The sequence below is a fragment of the Diceros bicornis genome, chromosome 5 (assembly GCF_020826845.1).
Source record: "Diceros bicornis minor isolate mBicDic1 chromosome 5, mDicBic1.mat.cur, whole genome shotgun sequence".
Taxonomy (NCBI): domain Eukaryota; kingdom Metazoa; phylum Chordata; class Mammalia; order Perissodactyla; family Rhinocerotidae; genus Diceros; species Diceros bicornis.
This window is the reverse complement of record NC_080744.1, coordinates 52,875,093-52,900,757: the sequence shown is the minus strand read 5'-3', so window position 1 is coordinate 52,900,757 and position 25,665 is coordinate 52,875,093. Positions and strand designations below refer to the sequence as shown.

At 45.2% G+C, this 25,665-nt stretch overlaps 1 protein-coding gene across 2 annotated transcripts in view; it reads right to left on the bottom strand.

Moving 5' to 3' along the window:
- MYZAP (myocardial zonula adherens protein) overlaps positions 1-25,665 on the bottom strand; it is a 90,935-nt gene that overhangs the window by 63,001 nt on the left and 2,269 nt on the right. For both annotated transcript variants that reach the window (XM_058541685.1, XM_058541684.1), the window contains exons 2-3: positions 16,574-16,660; positions 2,274-2,429 (exon numbers count right to left, since the gene is read on the bottom strand). In XM_058541685.1, the coding sequence (XP_058397668.1) occupies positions 2,274-2,429; positions 16,574-16,660 (243 nt within the window). The remainder of the gene's footprint in view (positions 1-2,273; positions 2,430-16,573; positions 16,661-25,665) is intronic.

Here is a 25,665-nt window from a genome sequence, read left to right as displayed (position 1 = left end):
GTGGCAGTGTCCCATATAAAGTAGAGGAAGACAGGCAGGGATGTTAGCCCAGGGCCAGTCTTCCTCAGCAAAAAGAGGAGGATTGGCAGATGTTAGCTCAGGGCCGATCTTCCTCACAAAAAAAATAAACAAATTAATTAATTAAATAAATAAAAGGTGGGACCTGGAAAATAATTCTCAGTTGCAGGTTACAGCGGAGGGTGGCAATTCAGGTCAGAACCACTCCTACCACCTGGGCACATGTCATCCCTGATTCATGACCAGCCTGAACCTGCTTTCTTTGTCTGGGCCATTTGCAACTGTCCCCTCTGCTTACAAGGTTTACCTCTGGAGCAGTGCCATGTTATCTGGGGCAGTTAAATGAGGAAGGACTAAGTATTTCCATGAGGAAAATATAGGAGACTGGGAATGTTCAAGCTGCTCCTCTACATGAAAATTAGGAATGAGATACTCTGAATGATTAAAAATTATATATGGAGGGTAGGATGACTGGGGATTTGAAGCTGGTCATTGTCACACATGTCCTGTGTGTTTGTGTATGTATGTAGCTTTTTTGACTTTTCTTCATTTTCTCTGCTAAGCAATTATTATTATTTTTAATCAAGATTACTTTTTATTCCTTATAATTATACAAGTATCCAAATCTTTCAAGACACATTAAAGAAGGTACCCAAAGCATTTATTATTTTTGATATCCGATAAGAGATGTTCTTTTCAAAAACCCATATAAAAGCTGACAACATGACTTGGTGTGTTATCCGCAAACTCACCAAATAAAATGGAGTCACAAAGCTGGAGGTTTTGACCTTAGGGTCACAACCTATACAACCTACACATGATGAAAACAAGCCCAGAGAGAGGAAAAGTTTGGCTGGGCCAAACAGAGCTGCACCTTGAACCAAGGTCCCTGGGGGTACTCCACTGCCCCACACTGCCCCTGCTCCTCACGAGCACTTTCTAATCTACAGATCAGTGTTTGGGGCCCATCAGTGTCAGAGCAGCTCATTTCCTCTCTATCTAATCACTCTGGTTTGGTCAATAGGGGCGTTAATCAATCTAGGGAGACCAAAAGAACAACAACAACAAAAAAATGGAGATAGATAAAAAGAAATGAAAAATTTATAAGGAAATGCTCCAAAATGTTAACTGCTCCAGTTGCATGGTGGAATTATGAGTGATTTTGTTTTCTTCTTCATATATTTTTGTATTTTCCAAATTTTCTCAAAAGAGCATGTAGTTTAAAAGAAATGTGATATTAAATACAAGAAATGGCATTGATTGGCCTGGGTTGGACGAAGTCTATTGTGGTTGACTCCCCAGCATCCATTTCAACCCAAATGAACCAGCCATAGTCACCCCATTCTCCTTGCCAGTGATGGATTTGGGAATAAGCATGTGACCTAGCCTTGGCCAAGGAGACATAAGGGGAAGTTTAATGGAGAGTCTCTAAAACGTGACCAGAAATGAGGGGCCTCTTTACTTCCTCCAGACACCATCAGGGGCCAGCCCGGTGGCGCAAGCGGTTAAGTGCACGTGCTCCGCTGCAGCGGCCCGGGGTTCGCCGGTTCGGATCCCGGGCGCGCACTGACGCACCAGTTGTTAAACCATGCTGTGGCGGCGTCCCATATAAAGTGGAGGAAGATAGGCATGGATGTTAGCCCAGGGCCAGTCTTCCTCAGCAAAAAGAGGAGGATTGGCAGATGTTAGCTCAGGGCCGATCTTCCTCACAAAAAAAAAACAAAAAGACCCAGACACCATCATATTTTCAGACGATGCCATGAGCCTGAGGCTGAAGGAGAGAACCAAGGGAAATTCAGAGAAATAGAACCGGAGCCTGGACATGCTCTGCCTGGAGCCCACCTACCCGCAGACTTACCCCCACGTAAGACAAATTTCCTTTTTGAGTTGGCTTTTCTATTACTTGCTGCCAAATGCATCCAGATTTATACAGTTGTCCAAACTCACACATTAGGAGTGTCCAATGTAATAAGCAAAACCACTTAAGAGCCTCCATGTCATACGTGGAAGAAGGAAGCCAATTGGTCTCCTGAATCTCCCTACTTAGTAACACCCAGAAGTTCACTCTATATTTCATTGCAGAATTACATCTGTAGATTTACTATTACCATGAAAACATGCAGAAACAATTCCATCTATAATGCTAAGAATTTTTCCATGCCTTATTATGTTTACCTCAATGCTTCCAACTCCACCCTCTTACATGCTACAAAAAAAAGTAAAAACCAGAAAAAAAAAATCCTTAAATGACTCACATCTTTGATGTAATTCATCTCTTCTTTCAGCTGATTGGTGGACCACCCATACACCACCATTTCCTTCTGCTGATTTTGATCTGATCTTCGCACCACGCCATAGACAACGCCCTGAGGAAGTTTCCTGGTTGGTTCTCCATTGCTTAGGTCAGGATACTAAAAGAAGGTAGGAAAAGAGAAAAGAATAATGACTCTTTAGGCCTCGTGGAAACAGCCGTAATAATAAGCCCACTGTATATGGCTTTGAAGGTTGTGCCCAGCACTGAGGTGCCTGGCAGCAGGGAAAGAGGCCGGGAGAAACCCAGCCTGGTCTCTGCTCACCAAGTTGCACCTGGCATGGGCGGAGCTTGCCTTCACCCTGGAGGAAGAGCACCTTTCTCTAATTTCTACCAAAGCCCTGTCCACCCACCTAGTAGTGCACCTGCAGGGCCCCATCTCCCCAGAGGGGGTGCCTTCTTCCAGTTCTCACAAAAGTGCCAGAGGGACTGGTGTTGTCCCTGATAACAACAGCGGGTGTCTGAACTTGCACATTCTTGGTAATGCTGTTTCTCCCCTTATACCCGTTCCTCTGTCTGCTTTCAATCCCATCACTAAAGATGTGGCCTGAAATGCATGAGGTTGAGATACTCAGTGGAAGAATATTGGTGGCCACCTGGCAGCCAAATTGTCCTCTACAGTTAGGACTGACCCTGTGGCCAGCTCAAAGGAAAGCAGGTGGGGTAAGTACACAGCCTGTTGGGACCATTCATAAAATATTTCTGAAAAGCCAGCAGGGGCAGTGTGTCTTTTCTCCAAAAGAATCTTCCTGCTCCTTAATTCCTTCAGTTAAAGCTTGATCACTGTAGAAATGAAAATAACCTTGGGAAGGGGGAACCTGTCCAAGACCTAACACACCTTACAGAATGAAGGCTCAAGAAGCAGGAGAAAGGGAAATTGAGATTTGCTGAGCAGCTACTATAAGCTAGAAATGCATCTTAGCATGTTTAATCTTCACAACCATTCTGTGACACAGTGATGTCCTCTCCACTTTATAGCTGAGGAAACTGCAGCTCAGAGAGGTTAAGTAACACGCTGATAGTCACATATCTAGATTCAAGCCCAATTCTGTTGACACTAAGTATGCCTCCCCATACTGCAGGCTTTGTTAGGTGTAGAGGGACAGAGTAGGGGCCTCTACAACATAGAAGGGAAGGGGCAAGAAAAAAATTAAGACCAGGGACTGAGACTTCATAGACAAACTAGCCTATGCCCAATTTTCCCTGGGGCTGACTCTAGTACCTCAACAATCACAGTACAGAAGCCTGAATTCCGTAACAGCAACTCTACTCTCCCACGGTTTTTTGATTTTTTTTTTGATATGTTTTTTTTTTTTTTATTGGTTTATAACATTGTAAAAATTTCAGGTGTACATCATTGTACTTCTATTTCTGCATGGACTACATCATGTTCACCACCAAAATACTAATTACAACCCATCACCACACACATGTACCAAATTATCCCTTTCACCCTCCTCCCTCCCCTCTTCCCCTCTGGTAACCACCAATCCAATCTCTGTCCCTATGTGTTTGTTTATTGTTGTTATTATCTACTACTTAATGAAGGAAATCATACGGTATTTGACCTTCTCCCTCTGACTTATTTCACTTTGCATTATACCCTCAACGTCCATCCATGTTGTCACAAATGCCTGGATTTCATCGTTTCTTATGGCTGAGTAGAATTCCATTGTGTATATATACCACATCTTCTTTATCCATTCGTCCCTTGATGGGCACTTAGGTTGCTTCCAAGTCTTGGCTATTGTGAATAATGCTGCAATGAACACAGGGGTGCATGTACCTTTGCAAATTGGTGTTTTCAAGTTCTTTGGATAAATACCCAACAGTTCTCCCACGGTTTTTAAACCACCTTTGCACAACTTTCTTCCACGTACTCGTAAAATATGTTTGACAAAAAAAACCTGTAATTTGCTGTTAAAAATCATTCATTTGTGGCAGAATAATAAATACTTTATGATCCCACTCATTCAAATCTTATAAAAGCAGAGAAAAGTCTAGAAAGATACATGACAAATTATCAACAGTAATGACCTCCAAGGAGGGCACAGTGGGATGGGGCAGGGGTGCTGGAGAACAGGATGACTTCCAATTTTTCCTCTATACCCTTTTGTATTGGTTGTCTGTTTACAATGTGAGCTTTTTTAAGAAGTAAGAAAACAAAACATCCCTTGCTTCCCACCTTTCTGCACATACTTGGGAAGAGATGGGATATGAGGGGCTGTGACACATTCGCTTCCAGAAAATGCTTCCACTTGAGTCCCTCACACTTGGCTCCCGGAGGCACTGAAGCACCTCTTGAAATTCGTATATAAGTTTAGGTGAATGGGCTGTGAAATGGCTCTGGGTGGAGTGACAGCTGGGATTAAATATCCCTGATTTACTAGACATACAATTAGGAAGCGGAAAAGCTCTAACGAAACTCCCCACATACCAGGAAACAAAAACATGCTCTTTCAGTTAGAACTCCACCCAGTTCCTGAAAAACAAGCTGAAGACAACACAATGTTTTGGTGAAATGCATTTCTGCAAAGCAAACGCTTTCACAGGTGGACTGGCTTGCAGGAAAAGGCTCAGGTGGCCAGATACAGAGGACTCAGCCTCCCTGCCCACTCTGGGAGAAGAGGACCACCACCGATGGAGGAAAACACTCACAACACCAAGGACAACGAGCTCTGTGAAACACTGAGGTGGCAGATCTAAACGTTATGCACATGGAAAGATATCGAAGATTGGTTGAGTGAAAAATAGTCGTTTTCATATTCCCATTTTGTGTTTTAAAAATGTGTGTTTGTGTGTATACAATATCTAGAAAGATGGAATCCAAGCCTTTAATGCCAGTTTCCTCAGTAAAACGGGATTTCATTTTTTCTTTTATGCTCTTTTGTACTCTGATGTTTTTTGGCCAAAAAAAAGGCATTATTTTTTAATTAATAATTCTTATTTCAATTTTCAAAAAACTAAAACTAAAAATTATTAAAAAGTTAGGGTCTAAATGAAAGACCCACAAGGAAGGGCCCAGCACAGGACTCTGCTCAGAAGCAGCGCCATCAGCGTGGGCCACTCCACAAGGAGAGGATTCCGAGGCAGCGTGAGGAGCTGCCGGACTGTGACAGGGAAAGGGGAGGAACGTTTATGAAGAAAGAGAAGGGGGAAAATATTTGTTGTCTAGCCATTTGATATACAATATTTTCTTTAATCCTCACAAATTACCCTACTCTGCAAATATTATAAGTTCTTCCAAGGTGACAGCATTCAACTCTACGTCCTTCCAAATGTGAGCTCTTTCCTTGACTACAATGCCTTCAAAAGAGCTGAGAGTCAGGAGAGGAACTGAACTCATATCTCCATGTGGCAGCCCAGACCTCAGAGGCCAGGAAGCCAAGAGCCTGGCCCTCGGGTCCAGGGCCATTGGGAAGAGGTGGGCCCAGGATGGGGAGGCTCTTCCCCAGCCTCCTGTGATCCATCTCCCCCTCAGCCCCCACCCCATTCCAGCCTCACCACCTCCTTTCTATTCCTTTATCAGCCAACCTCCTTCTTGCCTCAGGGCATTACACAGGCTATTCCCTCTGCCTGCAGTGCCCACTGCTGGGTGGAAATGTCTCTCACTCAAGGACATCTTCACTGACCCTTCAGACTGGTTAGGTCACCACAACACTCACCCAACCATAATGGAGTGACTACTAGTATCGTTATATCTGTAAGGCCTGCTCCCCTATCAACTGGAAGTTCCAAGAAGTCTAGGGCCTTGTTTGTCTTCTTTCCCACTAAAATCTCCAGCATCTAACAGTGATTGACAGGCAATGAGTTTCTCACAAACATTTGCTGAATGAATAGGGAGCTTCAGAAGTTGGCAGAGGTTCTGGGGAATTACCCCGAGTATGTAAATATGATCCAGCTAAAGAGAGCAAGCTTTGTTCCTCTTAGATGGAGGGATAGGGAGCTGATGTTTGCCCCAATCATAAACTCTATGTCCAGAAAAGGTGCAAAGGAGCCGAGACTGCTATCGTTTTCACAAAATGTCAGTACACTTTTGTTCCAAAACTGGAGAACACAGAACAAAACAAGAAGAGCTGATACATTTGGCACCGTGTGGCTGAATTTGTCTCCTCTCATATCCTTTAAAACATCTCCCTATAAGATAAATACTAATTTTTAGGCATGATAATAGCATTGTGATTATATTGAGAAATAGTCTTTATCTTTTAGAGAAACACGCTTAAATATTTATGACATCTGGGATACAGGGTGGAGGAAGTGGCTGGGGGTGTAGACGGGCAGGACTGAGCGAGGGTTGAGGGTGGTTGGGGCCAGGTGAAGAGTCAATGATTCATTACATGATTCAGTCTCCTTTTGTAAATGTTTGAAATTCCCCACAATTAAAAAGTTCTTTTAAACTTCTTTACAATGCTGCTTGGTATTAAAAAATCAAATTTTAAAAAATGTACACTAGGCCTATTAAAGGTTCCTAGGCATGAAACAACACTAGGCAAAACACCTTGAAAACAAAAACCCTAATAAATGCATAGAAAGGAAAAGGAGACAACTCACTGAAAGACCATCCCATAATCCCTACATGAAATGCAGCAGAATTAACAACAGGCATAAACAGAGAGAATCTCTCAGTTAAACTGTTCCCTGGGATGTATTCATCGCTTAAAATTTACTTACAGGCTCACGCTGTGGCTGTTTCCCTAAAGATATATTTAGTGGCAAATGCCTTGGAAACAAGGAGAAACTACAGAACAATAACTCAGCCTAAATTCCTGCTGTAAGGGTTTTACTGCCATTGGAGAGTTAGCATACGTGGCCAGTGATAGGTGACTATACATTTTCCAAATCCTAAATCAGAATATATGATTTTACCGTGAGATAAGCTCTACAGAGGCAGAGATTGTATCTGCTGTATTCACTGCTCTGTCCCCGATACTCAGCATAAATAGACGCTCAATAAATACATTTTGCAGGAAAGAAGAAACACAGGATATTTGGAATTGGGTCTATTCCAGAACATTTGGAGTACGTGGTGACCCTAAACACTGAGGATCGATCTGTACAAAGAAAGAAAATCCCTTGGTCAGGAAGGGCTCTCGGGGAATAAATAACAGCAGAAACCCAGTTTAACATAAATCAAAACTGACAGTGGTAGACCACCAAAGCCAGCCTCTCGCCCCAGAGGCCAGGATGGGCAGCTGGTCACACAACCAGCTGCCAATATGACTTAGATGGACCATAACATGAATCGAATGACTTGCAAACTAGAAGCCAAGTTATTTCCAAAACTTCTTGCTTTGGCTCTCTTCTTCCAGCCAGAGGGCAGCAGCTGACCCAGGGACCGCTGAGTGCTGGGCCATGGGGCATCCTACCCATCTCCGGGCAGAGGACGTCACTTTCAGGAATGTGCTCTGACCTGTCTGACCTGTGTGTCCACCTTAGCAAATTACTGGTCCCTGGTCATTACTCACACTTGACATTGTTTTGTCTTCTTGTGACACAGTGAATTTTAGTGCTGAGCCTGAAGGGTCTCTTCACAGCCTGGGAGAGAAATAGAAAGGGGATAGGCAGCCCCGTCTCCTCAGAGAAATGGAAACTTTGGCTTATTAAGATATTTGTTATTTCTGACTACCCCACAGACTAAATAGAGACCACTTTTTAACTACAGAGATGCTTGGAAAAAGACCGATCACTTTGAATGCTTAAAGATGAGAAGGAAAAGAAAAACTTCTAAGCAAGTAGAAAACCCAAAGAGAGTATAGTTCTAATGACAGTATCCTTAAGGGAGGGATACTGTAAAGTAATATCTTCTGAAAGATATTACTTTACAGAGCTTCTAAGCAGACAATAGCTGCTTACGCCTAACAACCCCACAGAAAAAGAGAAGAATGTCTCGGAAACAAAATCAGGAACTGCTTTTCTGGAACCCAGAGGTACAGCACACACCTTAGGTAACCTTGACTGATAAAATGTAAATATCCTAACCAGACTTTCCCTGATAGGAGAACGTATGCAAGATGACATTCCCGTGGCAACACAGCCACGTCACAGACCCGAAAGGGAATTGCAAATCCACTATGTACTAGCTCAGTGGCCTTGTGTAAGTTATTTACTTCACTGGGCTGCAGGGTCCTGAGCAGTGAAATGGAGATAACCATCAATTTCACAAGGTCATTCTAAGGAAGGCACACAGTAATATACATAAAACACCTAGTATGCTGCTGGGCATACTGGCAGACACCGGTAGATTCTATTATTACTAGTGGTGTGGTGTCTTTATGTTTCTGAGTATCTGGGTTCCTACTAACTCCACACGTTTGTCTGGATGCTTCTGTCTGCCCATCTACTTCTCTCTTCTCGGGTCTTTTTGCTGTTCCCGTCACAGTCATCAGATTTGCTCTGACAGTGAAATGCTCACCCCTAAACTGGCCTTGGTTTCTCTTCATCAGAAGAGAATCACAAAGTCTCAGAAGGTTAGGAAAACAGAAAAGAGTTGTCCAGTCCAGTGGGTTAGTAAACAATATCCCAGCCCCTCCTCAGTGTCTGATAAGGTTGTGGGCGGAAGGGAGGAGAGACAGCTGGGGCAGCCAACACAGCCCAGACCTTCTCTGAAACCACAACCACAGCCACTGCACTGTCACTGTTTTACCAATGCTACTTTCACATATATATTCGTTTGAATAAAGAGTTCCACAGCTAAAGAAATTTGGAAAAAAGCTGGCTCCAGGCTAACATTTCCATTTGCTAGAAGATGAAACTGAGGCCCCTAGAGATGACTTGACTGGTCAGTGAGGGAGCCAGGACTAGAACCTAGGCCTCTTCCCATCCTCCCAGGGCTGCTATCTCTGAGAGGCACAGAGTCCTGCACGCTATCACCCGCCCTGCTCTGAATCATGGCAGCACACTCCTGCACCTGGCAACAGCCCCTGATGTTGTATAAACAGTCACGCCAAGGACGAGAACTCAGCAGGCTTATTCATCCAGGGCTTTTAAGGGAAAGCAGACTATAAAAGCAAATGGCAAGGGTTTCCTCCTTTGAAACATTTCACTGGGCTATGAAAGTTCGCGACTTTTCACATATACACATGTATCTGTTCTCCTTCACTCAGAGTTCTCCAAGGTCTAGAGAAAAACAGTCTCTTTAAAAACACAGGTCACTAAAGGACATCTGTGACGGTGGGACATTAACAGCTATTGAAAATATTTTCTGCTTCAAGCTACTTTGTCAATTTGCAAAAGACTTCACCATCACACAGACTCAGCATCAGCAGAGCTCAGATCATCTTCTCTCAAGTTCAACTATGCAGTAAGACCCAATTCAACACGATAAATCCGTCATAGCTGGTGTTGGTTCTGTCTCTTTTTGTGTGTGTGTGTGTGTGCGCGTGCGCACGCGAGCACAAGCACGTGCATGCACCTAAGAATACACTGCATATAGATTTGGATAAGAAAATGGATACATATATTCATGAAGTTCTTTGAAAATTATAAGGGTTTAATTTCAAAATTACCCACTACCAATTTTAATTTTAATGTTCAATTTTATAAACATTATATTCCACATTTATCAATTTCTCAACATGAAATCTGTGCCCACAAACTAATCAGCATTTCCTCTCCCATATTATTAATGATTTTTAATATATAAATAAAAGTGCATGGCTAATTCATCTGAGCTGTTAATACAATTTAAGGTGAAATTCTATAAAGAAACTGGTTATGGGTTGAATTGTGTCCTGCAAATAAACATATGTTGGAGTCCTAACCCCCAGTGTCTCAAAATTTGGCCTTATTTGGAGATAGGGTCAAGTTAAAATGAGGTCATTAGAGTGGGCCCTAATCCTATATGATTGGCCCTAACCCTATATATGTCTTTATCAAAAGGGGAAAATTTGGGTACAGAGACAAACACACACACAGGGAGAACACCATGTGAAGACTGGAGTGATGCTGCCATGAGCCAAGGATTGCCCAGAGCCACCAGAAGCTGGAAGAGGCAAGGCAGGATTCCTCCCTAAAGCCCTCAGAAAGAGCATGGCCCTGTGGACATCTTAATCTCAGACTTCCAGCCTCCAAAACCGTGAGACAATAAACTTTTGTTGTTTAAGCCACCCAGTTTGTGGAACTTTGTTGTGGCAGCCCTAGGAAACTAATACAAAACTGAGTCATCATACCCAACAGTCATTCACTAAGCATCTACTATGTGCAAAGCAGAACACGAGGATCTAGGGAGACCAAGAGACACCACCTCATTTCTACATGTGTGTTACATGCATAAATGTATGTTGTACACAAATTTTGCAGAAATATGTGCACACACGTGGAGTTCTTAGCAGCAGATGGCTAGGTGCCACGTGAGAGGGGCAGCCTGGGTATCCCGTAGTTCAGAGAGGGGATGAGCGCTGTGGTAGTCAGGGCAGGTCTCAGAGGAAGCGGGTCTTCAGTAGGGCCTTGAAGGACAGGGAAGACTTGCATAGACTGCGAGACGGCTGGGGAGAGACTCCAGGCCTGGGCGAGGGCCTTGGCAAGGGTTCTGAGGAGGAAGTAGGTGCCACACGTTTGGGAGATAAGTGAACCAGTCTAGTGAGGGCAGACCAAGCAGAACAAAAAAAAAGGAGATATTATTGAGTTGGTTTTAGTTGGGCTGAGTAGTCACCCAAAAGGAACTAGCCAGTCCTTGTCCTGCAGTCCAGCCAGTCGTGCCACACTGGAACCAAATCAAAATACCGATACTTCGGCATTCATTTTCTTACAAAAAACTAGTTATTTTATTTAAAAGGAGAGATATGATCATAATCTTCTTCTACCCTTTGTCCTCATTTGCCATTTCATCTGAGAGAGGGCCAAGGCCCAGGACTGAATCTCTCAAGTAGGCTGTTTGAGGAAGAAGGTTCTAGTAAAAATGAATTATCCCAGAGAAGGAGGGGTCAGGCTCTAAGAGAGAAGGGGTTTGACTCTGGAGGAAATAAGAGGAGAGGGGCAGAAGGAATCTGCTTGGGGAAGGAGGGAGTCAGACTCCAGTGAAGGGCAGGGAATGGGGGGCAGGCAACTGCCTCCCCCATCCCCCTCTCTCCCCCTCAAAATCTCACACACCCTCCTCGTGTTCCCCCTAATGCCCCTGCCCCATTTCCAAGATACCTCCATCAGGGTCCCCTGGAAGCAGATAGGACCCAAATGGCTCTGAGGGAAATACACATGATGAACAAATATAAGAAAGACACTCGTTCTCACTGGTCATCAGGAAATGGGATGTAAGATGCCTGGGGATTCTTGTTCCAATCACGTCAGAACATTTTCTAAATGAGTACCTATGTTCCATTCAAAATTTTAATGCAGCCTAAAACTTTCTGGGTATATCTGTTCACATAAATGATCCAGATTTTATATTTTTAAATACTAAAATAACGGTAATACAACAATAAAATATCTGTATTCTGTATATAAAGTAAAAATACCACCACGTAGAGAACACTGAAAACTGACACGGCCACCCATAGGACAGGGCTCAGGAGAGCAGAGCTGATGTGTGGGGTAAGCATCCTCCCCAGAGAGCCGGCTCCAAGTCCTGTAAGGATGAGTTCTCTCAACTAAGGTCTGTGCAGAGAGAGGAGGCAAGGCCTGGGCGTAGAGGTAGAGGATGCTCAGATTTATGGAGAAGGACATAATAACATCAAAGAAAGATGCAGCAGGCACAGCCCAAGAGGAAGGAGGAGAGGTAGTTTCAGGAAGGGGAATGACTCCAAGAGGGTCCAAGGGAGAAAAGCAAAGAACAAGGGCTACTGGGTTTGGCATTCAAAGGGAAGTGATTTGGAATTTAGTCACTGCCTCTCTGATCAATATTATAAACCAGACACTGTGGGGGGTCCTTTGCCTATATTAGCTCATTTACTCTTTGCAACCAGGCATTATTGTGCCTACTTTAAAGATGAGGAAACTGAGTAGCAGAGAAACTAAACATGGGAGCTCATCTGTGGCCTGCAGAAAGCAGTCCCAGGCAGCTGACATCTTCTGTAAGAGAAAGACTAAAAGGAGCAGGCAGCCAAGTCATCTGCCTTAGGGGCAGGAAGCCTCCCACATCCACCCCAGGAACCCAGGACTCCAGAAAAAGACGCTGCCTCTGTTGTAACTGCCTCCAGAGGCCTCCAAACACACCATCACGAAGCTGGGCAAACTATACCATTTGCCACACCCCTTCACTGTGAGTAATTCCTCTCCCCAATGATTTGGGAACAGTGGACAGAAGAATGGCCCAACTGGCAGTGGCGTGTACCTGTGGCCAGCTGCCCTGTGGCATCTCAGGTCCTCAATATACTAAGCATCTTCCTTCCATGACTGTGTCAAAGAATAAGGCCCAGCCCTCCCCTCAGTCGGCTGCAGTTCTAATAGGGCCCTGGAAATTTTCCGAGAAGTTTTGCTTCATCAGAAGCCAATCAGGCCATTAACATCTTCCTGCTTCCACATCTGAGCCAACCTTCCACATCTGTGCAACCTCCCGGCCTTTGCACACCACAGACTCCCTCCAAAGGAACCAAAGTCATCTCACTAGGGAGGGTCATCCAAAGTTCTTGGCACCTTGCAATTGTGCGGGCTACGATGTTGCAGGGAGTGGCAGCCACGCTGAAGGCGCATCAGAGGAGGTGGCCCTGGCCTGGCCTGTGGCTCCCAGTGACTCAAGCCCAGGAACCCAGCCAAGATATGGTGACGCAATCACCCAGAACAGCCTCAGTTACCACCAGTACCTTCAAGTGTGGCCACCACCCAAGGACTTCAGTCCTGGGGAAACAGTCGGCCCCACCTCCTCCTCTCTACTCCAATTCTTCTGCAATGAGTCACCAACATGTCACAGATGGGCACTCAGGCTGCACACCTGGTCCACCCAGTGTGAGGAGCATCATGGCACATACTCTGCCCCCGCGGTTTTGCCCTGTGCTCCTCCCAGCCCTGGAGTTCTCAGGCACCCGCAGGAGGGTGCCAGGCAGAATGGGAGGACTTTGGCCACCAGCGCCACTTCTGCCTGGATTATATAGGAGGGTTCAGGATGACATTTTGATTTAAAAAAAAGAGAAGGTCCTATTGCTTTAAAATGTTTGAAAAGTACTGTTCAAAACAAATAGGCAAATTGGTACACAATTTGGTTACCAACTCCCGCTTGACACAGAATACATTCGCCTCTTTCTTTGGGTCTTCTTTAGCGGTGACATGCCCCCCAGCGCCTCACAGCACCACTGTCAGCATCAGAAACCCTCACAAACATCTCCCAGGCGTTCTGCATGGGTCTAACTCCAACAGACCCAATCCCACTTCCTCCATCCTGCATACAGGGACAGCCACCAAGGCCCCTGCCCTGTCACTCCAGCTTGTGTCCCCTCTTCAAGAAGTACTCCTTCTCATTCCCTGTGTGCTAAGCTGCCCACGTGCCCCTGGACACAGTCTAGGCCCACTTCTCTGATCAACCTATCAGCTCCAAAAGGGACAGCCAGGGAGGGGAGCAGTGAGGCAGGAGGGGACACCCTCACAGCAACACAGGGCCCCTCTCAATCCTGGTCAGCAACAGGGGTCCAGCAGCTGAAGCCTGACCACTTCCGCTCTCTTTTTTTGGTTATGAGCTTTTTTACTCCCAAACTTTTTCTTTGGAGGATGTCCAAAGCTACAGAGAAACTGAAAAAATAGTTCAACTGCATAACCAAAGTACCACTATCACAAGTAAGAAAAGTAATATTTATTTAATAATAACCAATATAGTGAATAAATATTATATTAAATATATTAGGTATTCAATAATATCTAATATCTAATAATATACAATTATCCCAATGTATCTTTTATACATTTTTTTGATCCAGGATCTAATCAAGATTCACTCATTTGGGGCTGGCCTGGTGGTGCAAGCGGTTAAGTGCGTGCCCTCCACTGCGGCGGCCCAGGGTTCGCCGGTTCGGATCCTGGGCGCACACCGATGCACCGCTTGGCAAGCCATACTGTGGCAGCGTCCCATAAAAAGTGGAGGAAGATAGACACGGATGTTAGCCCACGGCCAGTCTTCCTCAGCAAAAAAAGAGGAGGATTGGCAGATGTTAGCACAGGGCTGATCTTCCTCACAAAAAAAAAAAAAAGATTCACTCATTTGATGTTAAGTCTCTTTATTAGTGTCCTTTATGACCAATAGAGTCTCACCTTTTTTTTTTTTTTTTAATAACACTGAATTTATTGAGGGATTCTGGTCAATCGTTTTACAGAATGTCCCACATTTTGGATTTTTCTGTTTCCTTATTACTAGATTAAGTTAAACAAGTTTAGCATGAATATTACCTAGATAACATTGTGCACTTCTTAATCGCATCACCTCAGAAGTCACATAATATCAGGTTGTCCCACTATCAGTAATGCTAAACTGGATCATTTGGTTGAACTGACTGCCAGATTGTGCCCCTGTCCCTTTAGAATCAGTAAGTAATCTGTGAGGTGATACTTTGAGACCCGTGAATATACTATTCCACAATAATCTTTCACCAACTAGTTTTTGCATACATTGATGAGCCAACCAGGGGGTAACAAAATAGAGATTTTCTAAATTTATCAGCTGACATTCTACAAAGAAGAGCTTCCCCTTTTTCACTCTCTCTCCCCCTCTCTCTCTCTCTGATTATTACTACATACTCACGAATCTTTTTTTATTATCCAACATGTCATAACCCATCACTGTCCTTATTCTCTTTGATGCTCAAATTGTTCCATTTTTGCCAGCGAGAGCCCTTTCAGACCAGCTTCTGGGTCCTCTGATACAACCCCATTCGTCCTTGCTTTCTAGCACAAGACGTCCCAGGCTCACCTTGTACTTTCCCTGCTCCAACCTGGAACCAGCCATTTTTCTGGATCCTTTTGGTGGGACTCATCCTCTCTGTTTAGCAGACAAGCAACTTTACATTCTCTCACCTTGCTTAGTCATAACTTCATTTCCCTTCCTCCCTTCCCCCTTTCTCTGTCATTCACCATCTGCATGAGCACACAGAGCTCTCTGTCCTTGGTAGGAAGTGGGGAGAAGAAAGGCGCAAGAGAAGGGAAGGAGAGACAAAGATTTATGGTAAACTTAGGGACATTACCAATCAACGACAAGCTGCCTTTTCTATAGATGACCACATGATTGGTTAACTCCAAAGCAAGGCTTGTATTTCAACAAGTCATTGTCTCATGATTCTATTTATGAAATTTATACGACATTATATCGTATCATTTTATTGTTTTATTTTACACTTATATAAGATATACGCACAAGAAAAAGTACTACCTAACCCCGGCACTCCTATCCCCTTCTCTCAATTTTTTATCTTCATCAGCACTTACTACGTTTTAAACTCTATAAAATGTGCTTCATTTTTTAATTTTCCTCCCACTAGAATATAAGTTCTGTGAACGACAGGGATTTTGTTGTTTATTGCTTTGCTCACTACTCAACTTGCAGTGTCTAGCACAGTGCCCGGAACACCGTAGCTGCTCCATAACTGTTTGTGAGTGAGAAAATGGCTTGCCCAGGACCACAGGGCTACAGGTGAGCAGACCCCCTGCACATCCTTTAAGCTTCTGCTTCAATGCCACCCCCAAGCAGTTACTCCCTTCCCTGTGTCCCCAGAGCCCTTCTTACACTCTGGATCCTGACACTTGAACTATCACACCATCGTTGTTTATCTATACGTCTGGCTCACCTGAAAAACTCTGAGTTCCTCTAAGGCAAGGACAAGGTCAAACTTATCTCCACGGCCCAGCACTTAGCACAGCAGGGGGCACAAAACCCTCTGCTGACCTCCTCCTCCTCCAGCCAGTGCCCGGCTGCTCACCAGAGCTGCCTACTGGGCCCTCCTCTCCCGGCAGCCTCTCCACAGCGCGAGAGAGCCTCAGGCCCCGCTAGCAGCTCACAATGGGCCCTTTGACTCAACTGGACTGGGCTCTTTCAGGAAAAACACGTTCCCCGCCACAGCACCTGTCACTAAGGCCAGAGTCCCTACAGCTTCAAGGCAACACAGAGCCAGTGTTCACCAAGAAACAGGAGCAGGGGCTCGAGGCCGGCAGAGCAGCCTGACTTCTGGGAAGGTGGGAGATGGGGTGGCGAGGTCGAGAGGGCCTCTCAGGAACACAGCTGTGGACAGGCAGGCTCTGTGAACAGCCTGGAGAGAGGACAGCAGGGGAGACAGAATAAAATGAAAGAGGACAAGGATCAGAACTTGTCAGAGCTCCACCTCAGAGACGACTTACTTGCTCTTTTCTTTCAATCTTCTTTTCACTTTGCTCAGAAACTGGGTTCTCGGGAGGGACAGTCAGCCGTAGTCTGCAGACATTTGCCTAGGAGAGAAGGAGAGGAGAGGCCGGTTATGAACCCGCATTGGGGGTAGAAAGAGTCAGATGACCTGGGGCTTCTCAGAGACTGTTTCCCCTGCTTTGCAAGGGGGTGATCGTCCCACTCACACAGGGGACTCTGAGGGTAAGACCAGCCTTTGCCTGGCCCATCAGAGTGACTCACCACCCTGCTGCTCAAAACAAGGACACTAGTGAATAATTTCATAGAGTTCAAACATTTTTTTCATGGCTCAGGTTCCATAACAGTATAGAATGATCTTATTTCATATGCACAGGCCAAAATACAGCTAGAGGGATAGAGGCCAAAATACTCACAGTGGTGACTGGGGTGTGAGGGTGCTTTCTGCTTGACCATATATCGCATTTTTCTATAATAGACATGTATATGTTTAATCACAAAGTTTTTTTAAAAAGCCTATAACCCATGTTCATAGCAGCATTATTCACAATAGCCAAAAGGTGGAAGCAACCCAAATGTCCATCGATGGCTAAATGAATAAATAAAATGTGGTATATACACAGAATAGACTATTATACCTTAGCCTTAAATAGGAAGGAAACTCTGACACATGCTACAACATGGATGAACCTTAAGGACATTATGCTAAGTGAAATAAGCCAGTCATAAAAAGACAAATACTGCATGGTTTCACCCATATGAGGTACGTAGAGTAGTTAAATTCATAGAGACAGAAAGTGGAATGGTGGTTGCCAGGGGCTGAGGAGACCGAGGAATGGGGAGTTATTGTTTAACAGGTATGGAGTTTCAGTGTGAGAAGATGAAAAAATTCTGGAGATGGATGGTGGTGATGGTCGCACAACAATGAGAATATACTTAATGCCACACGATGTCTATTTCACCCTATTGTCACAGCCTGGTCCTGCTGTGACATTTCCCAGGGAGAAGTGATCCTGCCATTAAAAAAAACCCAAAGAGGGCTCCAGCAGCACCCAGACTACCCAGCCCACAGCCACGAGGGCTCGACTCATGGGAGTGCTGCTTGCCCCGCTATGGGTTGAACTGTGTTCCCTAAAATTTATATGTTGAAGTCCTAACCCCCAGCACCTCAGAATGTGACCTTATTTGGAAACAGGGTCTTTACAGAGGTAATCAAGTTAAAACGAGGTCATTAGGGTGGGTCCTAATCCAAAATGACTGGTGTCCTTATAAAAAGGGTAAATTTAGAGACAGACACACATATTGGAAGAACGCCATGTGAGCAAGCCAACGAAAGGGGCCTGGAATAGATCTTTCCTTCACAGCCCTCAGAAGGAACCAACCCTGCTAACACACCTTGATTTTGGACTTCTAGCTCCAGAACTGTGAGACAACAGATTTCTGTTGCTTAGGTCACGTGGTTTGTGGTACTTTTCACAGCAGCCCTAGCAAACTTATACACCCCTCAATCTGGTTTGCAGGCTCACTGATCTGCACTGGTAACTTCTGAGCAAAACTATCCTGCAGCCTAGAAGCCAGGGTTGGATGGGATTGTAAAAGACCTTTTTAAGTCCAACCTACCAGCCTGGGAAGGAACCTCCACACCCAACAAAGTACCTGGCAGGTGGGCACCCAGCCTGAGGGTACCATTTTCCATGCACAAGTGAGAGAGCCATTTGGGACACATGTTAGCACTTCCACATACAACACTGCCTCCCTCTGAGGCACCTATTTTGCTACCTGGCACCTCTAACTTCCTGGTAATGAACTTATAAGCTCTTTCTCAGAACTCCTACCTAATGGACCCAGGGTTGACCTCGGGGACTGCAGCAGAATTCTCTTTACTCTAGACAGGCCTCCTGTCCCCCGAACCTTCTTTCTTCTGCACTAAACAACCCCAATTCTTTCAGCCACATAATTTGGTTTCAAGATCACTCTCTATCCTCCCTCTCCTCCAGGCAAGCTTCATCTCCCAATGACCCCAGCATCAGATGTGGCCTGACCCCCAGGGCTATCACTGCCTCTTATGTAGCCAACTTTGCACCAAACCTTCAAAGCTCACTGTCAGTCATGTTGGCCAAAAAGAAACAAGCCATTCCACCAGTTAGCTATCTTAGCTGACAGGCAACAACACTGATGGGAATCCGAGTCCCTCCAGAGAAAGGCAAACCTCTGACTTCAGGCCACGTGGACTGGCTGAAGCCAGCTTGCATTTGCACAAACATCAAAGTATAACTCACACCAGGTAGACAATCCAAGTCTGTGATGCTCAATAATCTTCTCTGATAGGCTGGATCTAACCCACAGCATAATTTTGCAGAGAAAAGGAGGTGCTTTTCTCCTGCACCACAACCCATACACACACACGTGTGCACATACACATGTGGTACATACATGCACATCATACTTGCACAGGCGCACACATACATACACACAGATTCCAACACCTACTAGTTATGTTGACTACGGGCAAGCTATTTAATCTCTCCAGATCTAAAGGGTAAAATGCAGATAAAAGGAAGATGTCTGGCACATACTAAGCCTCTATCAATGTTAGATATTTTTATAATTATCTAGATATTATCATCATCCTACAAGCTACAAAATGAAACAGGCCTACGTGGTTTCACATCTCTGCTTTCCATGATGATAACAATTTGGTCAACGGATCTAGTGGGCATTAGCACCATAAGTGATATCTTTTTGTAGATAGGTTGCCCTACAGGGGTAATTCCTAACAGCAATGATTTTCAAAATAAACTAAAAGACTGAAGAGGAGACAAGGCCCAGAAGGGATCCCATGGGTCCAATCACCCAAAAGTGAGATGTCCCTTCCCCCTGCTTGAGACAATTCTTTATCTACTATCTATCTGTGTGGTCCTGCCCATCCAGAACTCTGACATTCCTCAACACACTTCCTGCAGCTCTCTCTGAGCCATGTGTACCCTAGGTATATGAAGCCACAGGATAAACAGAATGCATTTCCCTACACCATCAGTTTTACCTGGTGATAGATAATGACTTAAAATAAAATGAACCTCTAAAATACCACATCTGCCTTCAAAGACATCTGGCGGTTGCAGCAGGTGCTGGAGGTCACACCCAGGCCCCTGAGTTAAGTGCTGACTCCCGTCATCAGAGGAGCTTCGATGGAAAAAGTAAGGCATGGACTATACGTGGTGCTAGCATTCTTTAATCAGTGCTGACCCACTGATGGACTGACTGTACTTACGCAGTTTAAACCCAGCTTGGAACAGGATCACACACCTTCCTAATAAGAGGGTCAAATGTACTGTCATGCGAAAAAAAGAAAGTTGCAAGAAAAAAATGTTAAGAATAATCCCATGTTTGTTTTTTTAAATACACTCTGATAATTTGTGTTGATTTAGAGAAAAAGTGTCTTTAAGGAAACACAACCAACTAGTGGTCGTGGCAGTCTCTGGAAAGCGGGATTTCTGCATTGTTTGCAACTGTTCCAACTATCCGTAAGTTTTTAAATTAAAATAATAATAATAGTAATAACAGCAATAATAAAGATTGAGAGAGAATGTATCAAAAAGAGAGAGAGAGATCAATCCCTCCCAGACTTACAGGACTGGTTCAGGAGCAGCAAAGAAAACATCCCAGGAGTCTAGAAGGTACCTGAATTCCTTACCAGAAGCACTAAGTAACCCCTGAATACACACACTAGGTTGACCTGGTACAGTTTACCTCCCTTTACCATTCGCTTTCAGGAATCTCCCTCTGAGTAAGATCAAGGCAGTGTGGCTTATCTCTCTCAGCATTTTATGATGCTGATCTCTATGGTTTCCTGAAACTCAGATACACAACACCCAGAGCTGCCCCAGGCTAGGCAGTACCTGGGAACTGTAGGTTCCCTACCTGAGAGGCAGGTAGGGAACTGTACTCCCAGGGGTTCCTACAGCAGCTGGCTCAGACTTGTGTTCTGAACAATGAGGAGAACTGAATCTTACTTACCCTGACACCATCGCAACCGGACCAGCCTTCCCTAGAAGCCAGGGTCCCTTCCAGTGGATGAAAAGGAAGATGGACTCAGCGTATTTCACCACTCAGTTACTGAGCACCCACTACTTGTAAAATACTTGCAAGGGCTAGGCGGGGGTCCCAAGATGAAAAAGAAACAGTGTGCCCCTAGGAGTTCACAACCCAGAAACACACCCAAACAAGGGAATCAAGAACACTTAGTGTAACCAGTACAAGGTCCTGGGAGGCAGGGCAGATTGGTGGTTAAGGCATGGTATAACTGCACCTCCTGGATTCCAATATTGGTTCTGACAACCACTAGCTATGAAACCTTCGAAAAGCTACTTAATCTTCAGTGCTTCAGTGACCTTAGCTGTAAAACAGAGCTAACAACACTGTAGAACCACTCTCAGGATTGTGGCAAGGATGAAATTAGCTAAAATGTATAAACGTCTTAGAACAGCTTCTGGCACATATTAAGCACTCTGTAAGTGTACTTTTTTACCATGGGAATATAGGAAGGAGAACAATAACCTTAACTGGAGGTGGGAGTGTATGGGAAGGCTCCTAGAGATGACATTCGAGCTGGGTATAGAAGGACAGAAAGGACTTTTCAGGTCAGTAAGGTCAGGAGAATCCATCATCAGAATAACAACAGATGACTACCACGCAAGGCGCTCGTCCAGGCTGGCCGAAGGCACAGACGTTGGCATGCTCTGAGAATGGTAAGTGGGCCTGCAGCCTAAGCTAAGTGGGAGAGGAAAATGGACAAACACGTGGGGCCAAACTCGAACAATCTATAAATGCCTGACGGGGAAGCAGGGACTCTGGTGGAAGACAATGGAGAGCCACTGAGCCCTCTGAAGGAAGAGACTAACACTCAAATCTGAGTTCAGTGATTGAATAGCAATTATTGAGTTCCTCTTATTATGTTCCATGCACTACAACATGGACAGAAGGGAAAAAATAGGGGGAGCGATCAAGCAAGCTTTGTACTTTAATTGCTTCTGCAGTCCTTACAGTGCTGAGCATAGTATTAGCACATAATAGGTGCTTGCTCAGTAAATGTCAGCATGGATTTCTTTTTAGATTGAACTAAAAACACAGTAAGGAACAATATACCTGAAACTCCCCAGAGAGTCTTCCACTTTCTTCCAAACCCCATGGGAGGGATAGCAAGGGAGGGGCAGATAACATTCAAGCCTCCTCCACAAGAGAATACACAACCAAGCCCTTGTCTGCAACTCAGGGCACCTGGGAGCCAAGCAGGTCCTCTGGGCCTTATTTCTGACCCTCTTTGCGGAGGCCGAGGGCTGGGTCTCCATCTGGGGGGACTCTGGGGATCCAAGTACCATCATGCTCTCAGCTTCAGGCATCTGGACTCACCCAAGGGAAAACTATCCATCTCAAATAAAAAGGGGTGGAGAAGATGACCCTGGGAGGGGACAGGGGTTTGCTAACCCATTTTCAAAGATGGATTTCCCTAAGGAAATTAGCCAAATGCATTTACATTTCTCTCAGGCATTGCCCACTTTGTGGCTGTGGGTCCCTGCCCAGCTCCACAAACAACAGGAGGTGTGGCCTCTGTGAGCGTGGCCAGGAGGACAGACCCCACACTCTCTCAGCTCAGCACAAGCATAAAAATCTCCGGAATATGCAGGGCAGGCTGTGTGGAACAGGGCATGCCCCATCTGGAATAGGCCTCTTAGCTCCACTGTGGCCTTGAACTTGCAGGCCTGATTATCTACATCAGGGTGGGGCAAACTTTTTCTGTAAAGGGCCAAATAGCAAACATTTAGGTTTCAGGCCACTGCAAAAACCATTTTTAGCTCAGAGACATATAAAACAGGCTGAGAGGGTGGAATCTGGCCCAGGGGCAGTAGCTTGCTGACCTCTGCTCTACATACTTGGCCACTTTTTCCAGGTGGTATAAAGTGTTTCAGAGCTCCTCCTTCCTATGCCAGGGCTGACTCCAGACAAAATTCATAAATAGGAGGACAGCGACCTCTCCTTCTTGCTCTTGCTGGCTCACCTCTGTACCAGGCACACAATGTGCCCAGGAATGCCAAGATCCAGCAAAAACAGCAGGGAAATGAATGCACACCAAGATACCAGTGCGACCTGGAGTGTTATGACTCCCCTGCCTTGCCACTCCACCACCTTGCCCTTCCAAAAGGCCAAAGGCACCTTCTAGTACACTGTGCCAGGAGTGTCCACATTTCCAAGAAAGCTGTAAGGGGAGAGCAATGCTTAAAAAGGTGTTCTGCTCCTTGGCTGCACAACAGCATCACCTGGGGAGCTTCCTAAGCAATACTGATGTTATTCTCTCCTTCCAGACTTTCTCATTCAAACAGTCTGAGGTGGGGCCTGGGCAGAGATATTTTAAGCTTCTTGGCGATTCCATGTATAGCCAGGGTTGAGAACCACTGACTTGACCAAAGGAATGAAACTCCAACTGTGCAACAGGATGAGGCAACTGGAATACTTGGAGGCCTTCCCAGACCTGTCAAACTCCTCACCTGGGCCAGCACTCTCATCCATTTGTCACCTGCTTCCTGCCCAGGTGGGTCAGAGGGGATGGGCTGGCTTCATCCCAAGTTTCTCTTCCTGTTTTCCCATTTGCCAAGTCAATGATAAGTGTGGCTCCCTTAGGACCCTGGTGACATTCCTCTTTTTAAGCACGTATTATACCAGGCCTGGGGACCTAAACCCTCTCCTCAAGTAGTTCATCATCGGTGATGCAAGCAATGACGGGGTGCACAGGCATCTAGGGGACGTGGAAGAGGAGGGTTCAGGGCAGGCTTCCTGGAGGAGCTGACCTTTCATGAGATGAGAGCACGAAAAAAGGCAATGAGGCAAGGAATAGCATGGAAAGCTTGGGTAACGGCAAGTAATTCGGACTATCTGGAAAGTGTATACGTGAGGAGGGGGACAGGGAAGGCAAAGGCCAGATCAGAAGGGCCTGGATAATAAACTAAGGAGTTTGTACTTTTTCCTGGCAGTATTCAGGGGGCTCTTGAGGCAAAGGAATCAGACGACCGGATTTTGCATTTTAGAAAGATCACTCTGAAACAATCACTTAAAGAACAAAGAAGAGCCAGCAGTGTGATTGACATTTAGGAAATATCATTCATCTAAAGGGGGAAAGAGGCAAATATCACTGTGTTACTCCTCTGTGTGCTGGAGAATACTGGAACTCTTTTAGGTCGACAGAGATCACCGCAGGAAGCTCTAAGACCATAACGCAGGTGATCGCTGAAGTATTTTAGATCGAAACATTTCAATGTGGTCTCTAGTTAGTTAGCCCGGGATTCACAGCTCCCTGAACTCCATTAGACAATTTTTGAGGCTGACTTGAAAGGGTTTTCCAAGTGACCAGAAGCTCGGTGGCAACAGCAGCCTCTGGGTTTCTTGTTTGGGTATAAATAAACTGTGACAGAGACCACTTATGCAGCCCTTCCTCAGGGCCCTGGAGGCAAAGAATGGGTCAGAATCTCACTGCCATACAATCTGAGAACAACCATGCGATTGCTGTCTTGAGGAAATCAAGTTCCTTAAGAGTCCCCAGGACTCAGGTCTGTTCGTCCTACCTCTGACACAGCAAGATGGTGAACCAAAGCACAGAGGTTGGGACATTTTTTTCTGAGCCTACAACTGTCATATTTTAGTGGCAGAGGCTTTCTGGCTAAGCCCTGAGGATGTCAGGGTCCCAAACCTCACAACTTGGCCTGTCAGGAGCTGGCTCAGGAGGGCCCTGGTGAGGAGCCAGCCTGTTTTCTGAGTACAGTGGGTCCCCTGCCCACTCCTCCCTGGTAGATGCTGCAGCCAGCGTCCTTCCACCAGATGCTGACGTCCCACAACGCCCTGTGTCCCTTCCTCAGAGCCCATAGGACCATAGAGAAGTTATCCACACAGATGTTTCTGTGAAAAGGAAAAGGAAGTGAGGTAAACACCTGGCTGACCCATTCACTGACCAGCTAAGAAGAATTCTTTATTTTGAGCCAATGAGACAGAAATAGGACCCCGGAGAGTGGTACATTAGGTAGGGAGTGATGACTGACAAGCCCATTCGGGTTTTTAACAGAGGAAGCCTTTGCCAAATAAAAAGAAATACTGGCAAAAGCAGGCTAGGAGATAGTCCTATCCTTATGGCCTTGTTGGGTTTTGTTTTGTCTTTTATGTGCCACTGAGGGGCCATGATTCCAGCAACACCAGCCCACAGTCTCTTAATATCAATCGAGTGTACTGCTAGAGGAGACCCTTGACAGCACTATCGTCTCACACCACCCTCGCTGAAGAGCTGAACCAAAAATATTTGGCTGCACAAAACAACACGTGCCTTCTCCCCAAAGCACACAACCTGACCACACAACTGACCTTTCATTTCAAAGGCTCATTCAGGGGGTTAACTGCATTTACAAAATTCCTTTCAAAACCATGAAGCAAAGTCAATATTTTTTTAAATGGTTCCCCCCATTCTCCAAGGTCATCATTCCAGCTATGGTTATCCTCCAGCCAATTTATCTTCCTGCTGTTGCCATAGATAAAACTATTTTTAGTGCACAACTAGTTTGAAGGTAGTTTTTTTTTTTTTTAATTTCACAACCCCTGCTGGTTGGTGTCCATAAATGCTTCTCAGAGCTGTGTTTATCAGCTGACAGAAGTTATTATCTCACCTGTTGTCTTTTTTTTCCCTTGAAAGATGATTTCAGATAAGAAGGAAGTACAAATTGTAGGTGGCAGCCATTAAAGAAAGGATAACTGGTGACAGTCTGGTCTGGCCACACCACCCTGGGCAGCTGACTCAGAGAACTCCCTGCTCAGTGTCAGCTGTCACCACCATTTCTGCTTGCCTTGAATGTCTGGACCAACACAGTCGGGTTCCCCAGCAGCCCCTAATTTGGTAAGCTCTTTGGATGAAACAGAAATGCTATTTTAATGGCTAACGTGTTATTGTTCAAGACCATCACTTGTCCAACATCAGAGAGGAAAGAGAGGACGATACAGAGTTTACTGAAAAACTTTGAACTTCAGGAACACTTTTCATGATTACTTGTTTAGTCTACAA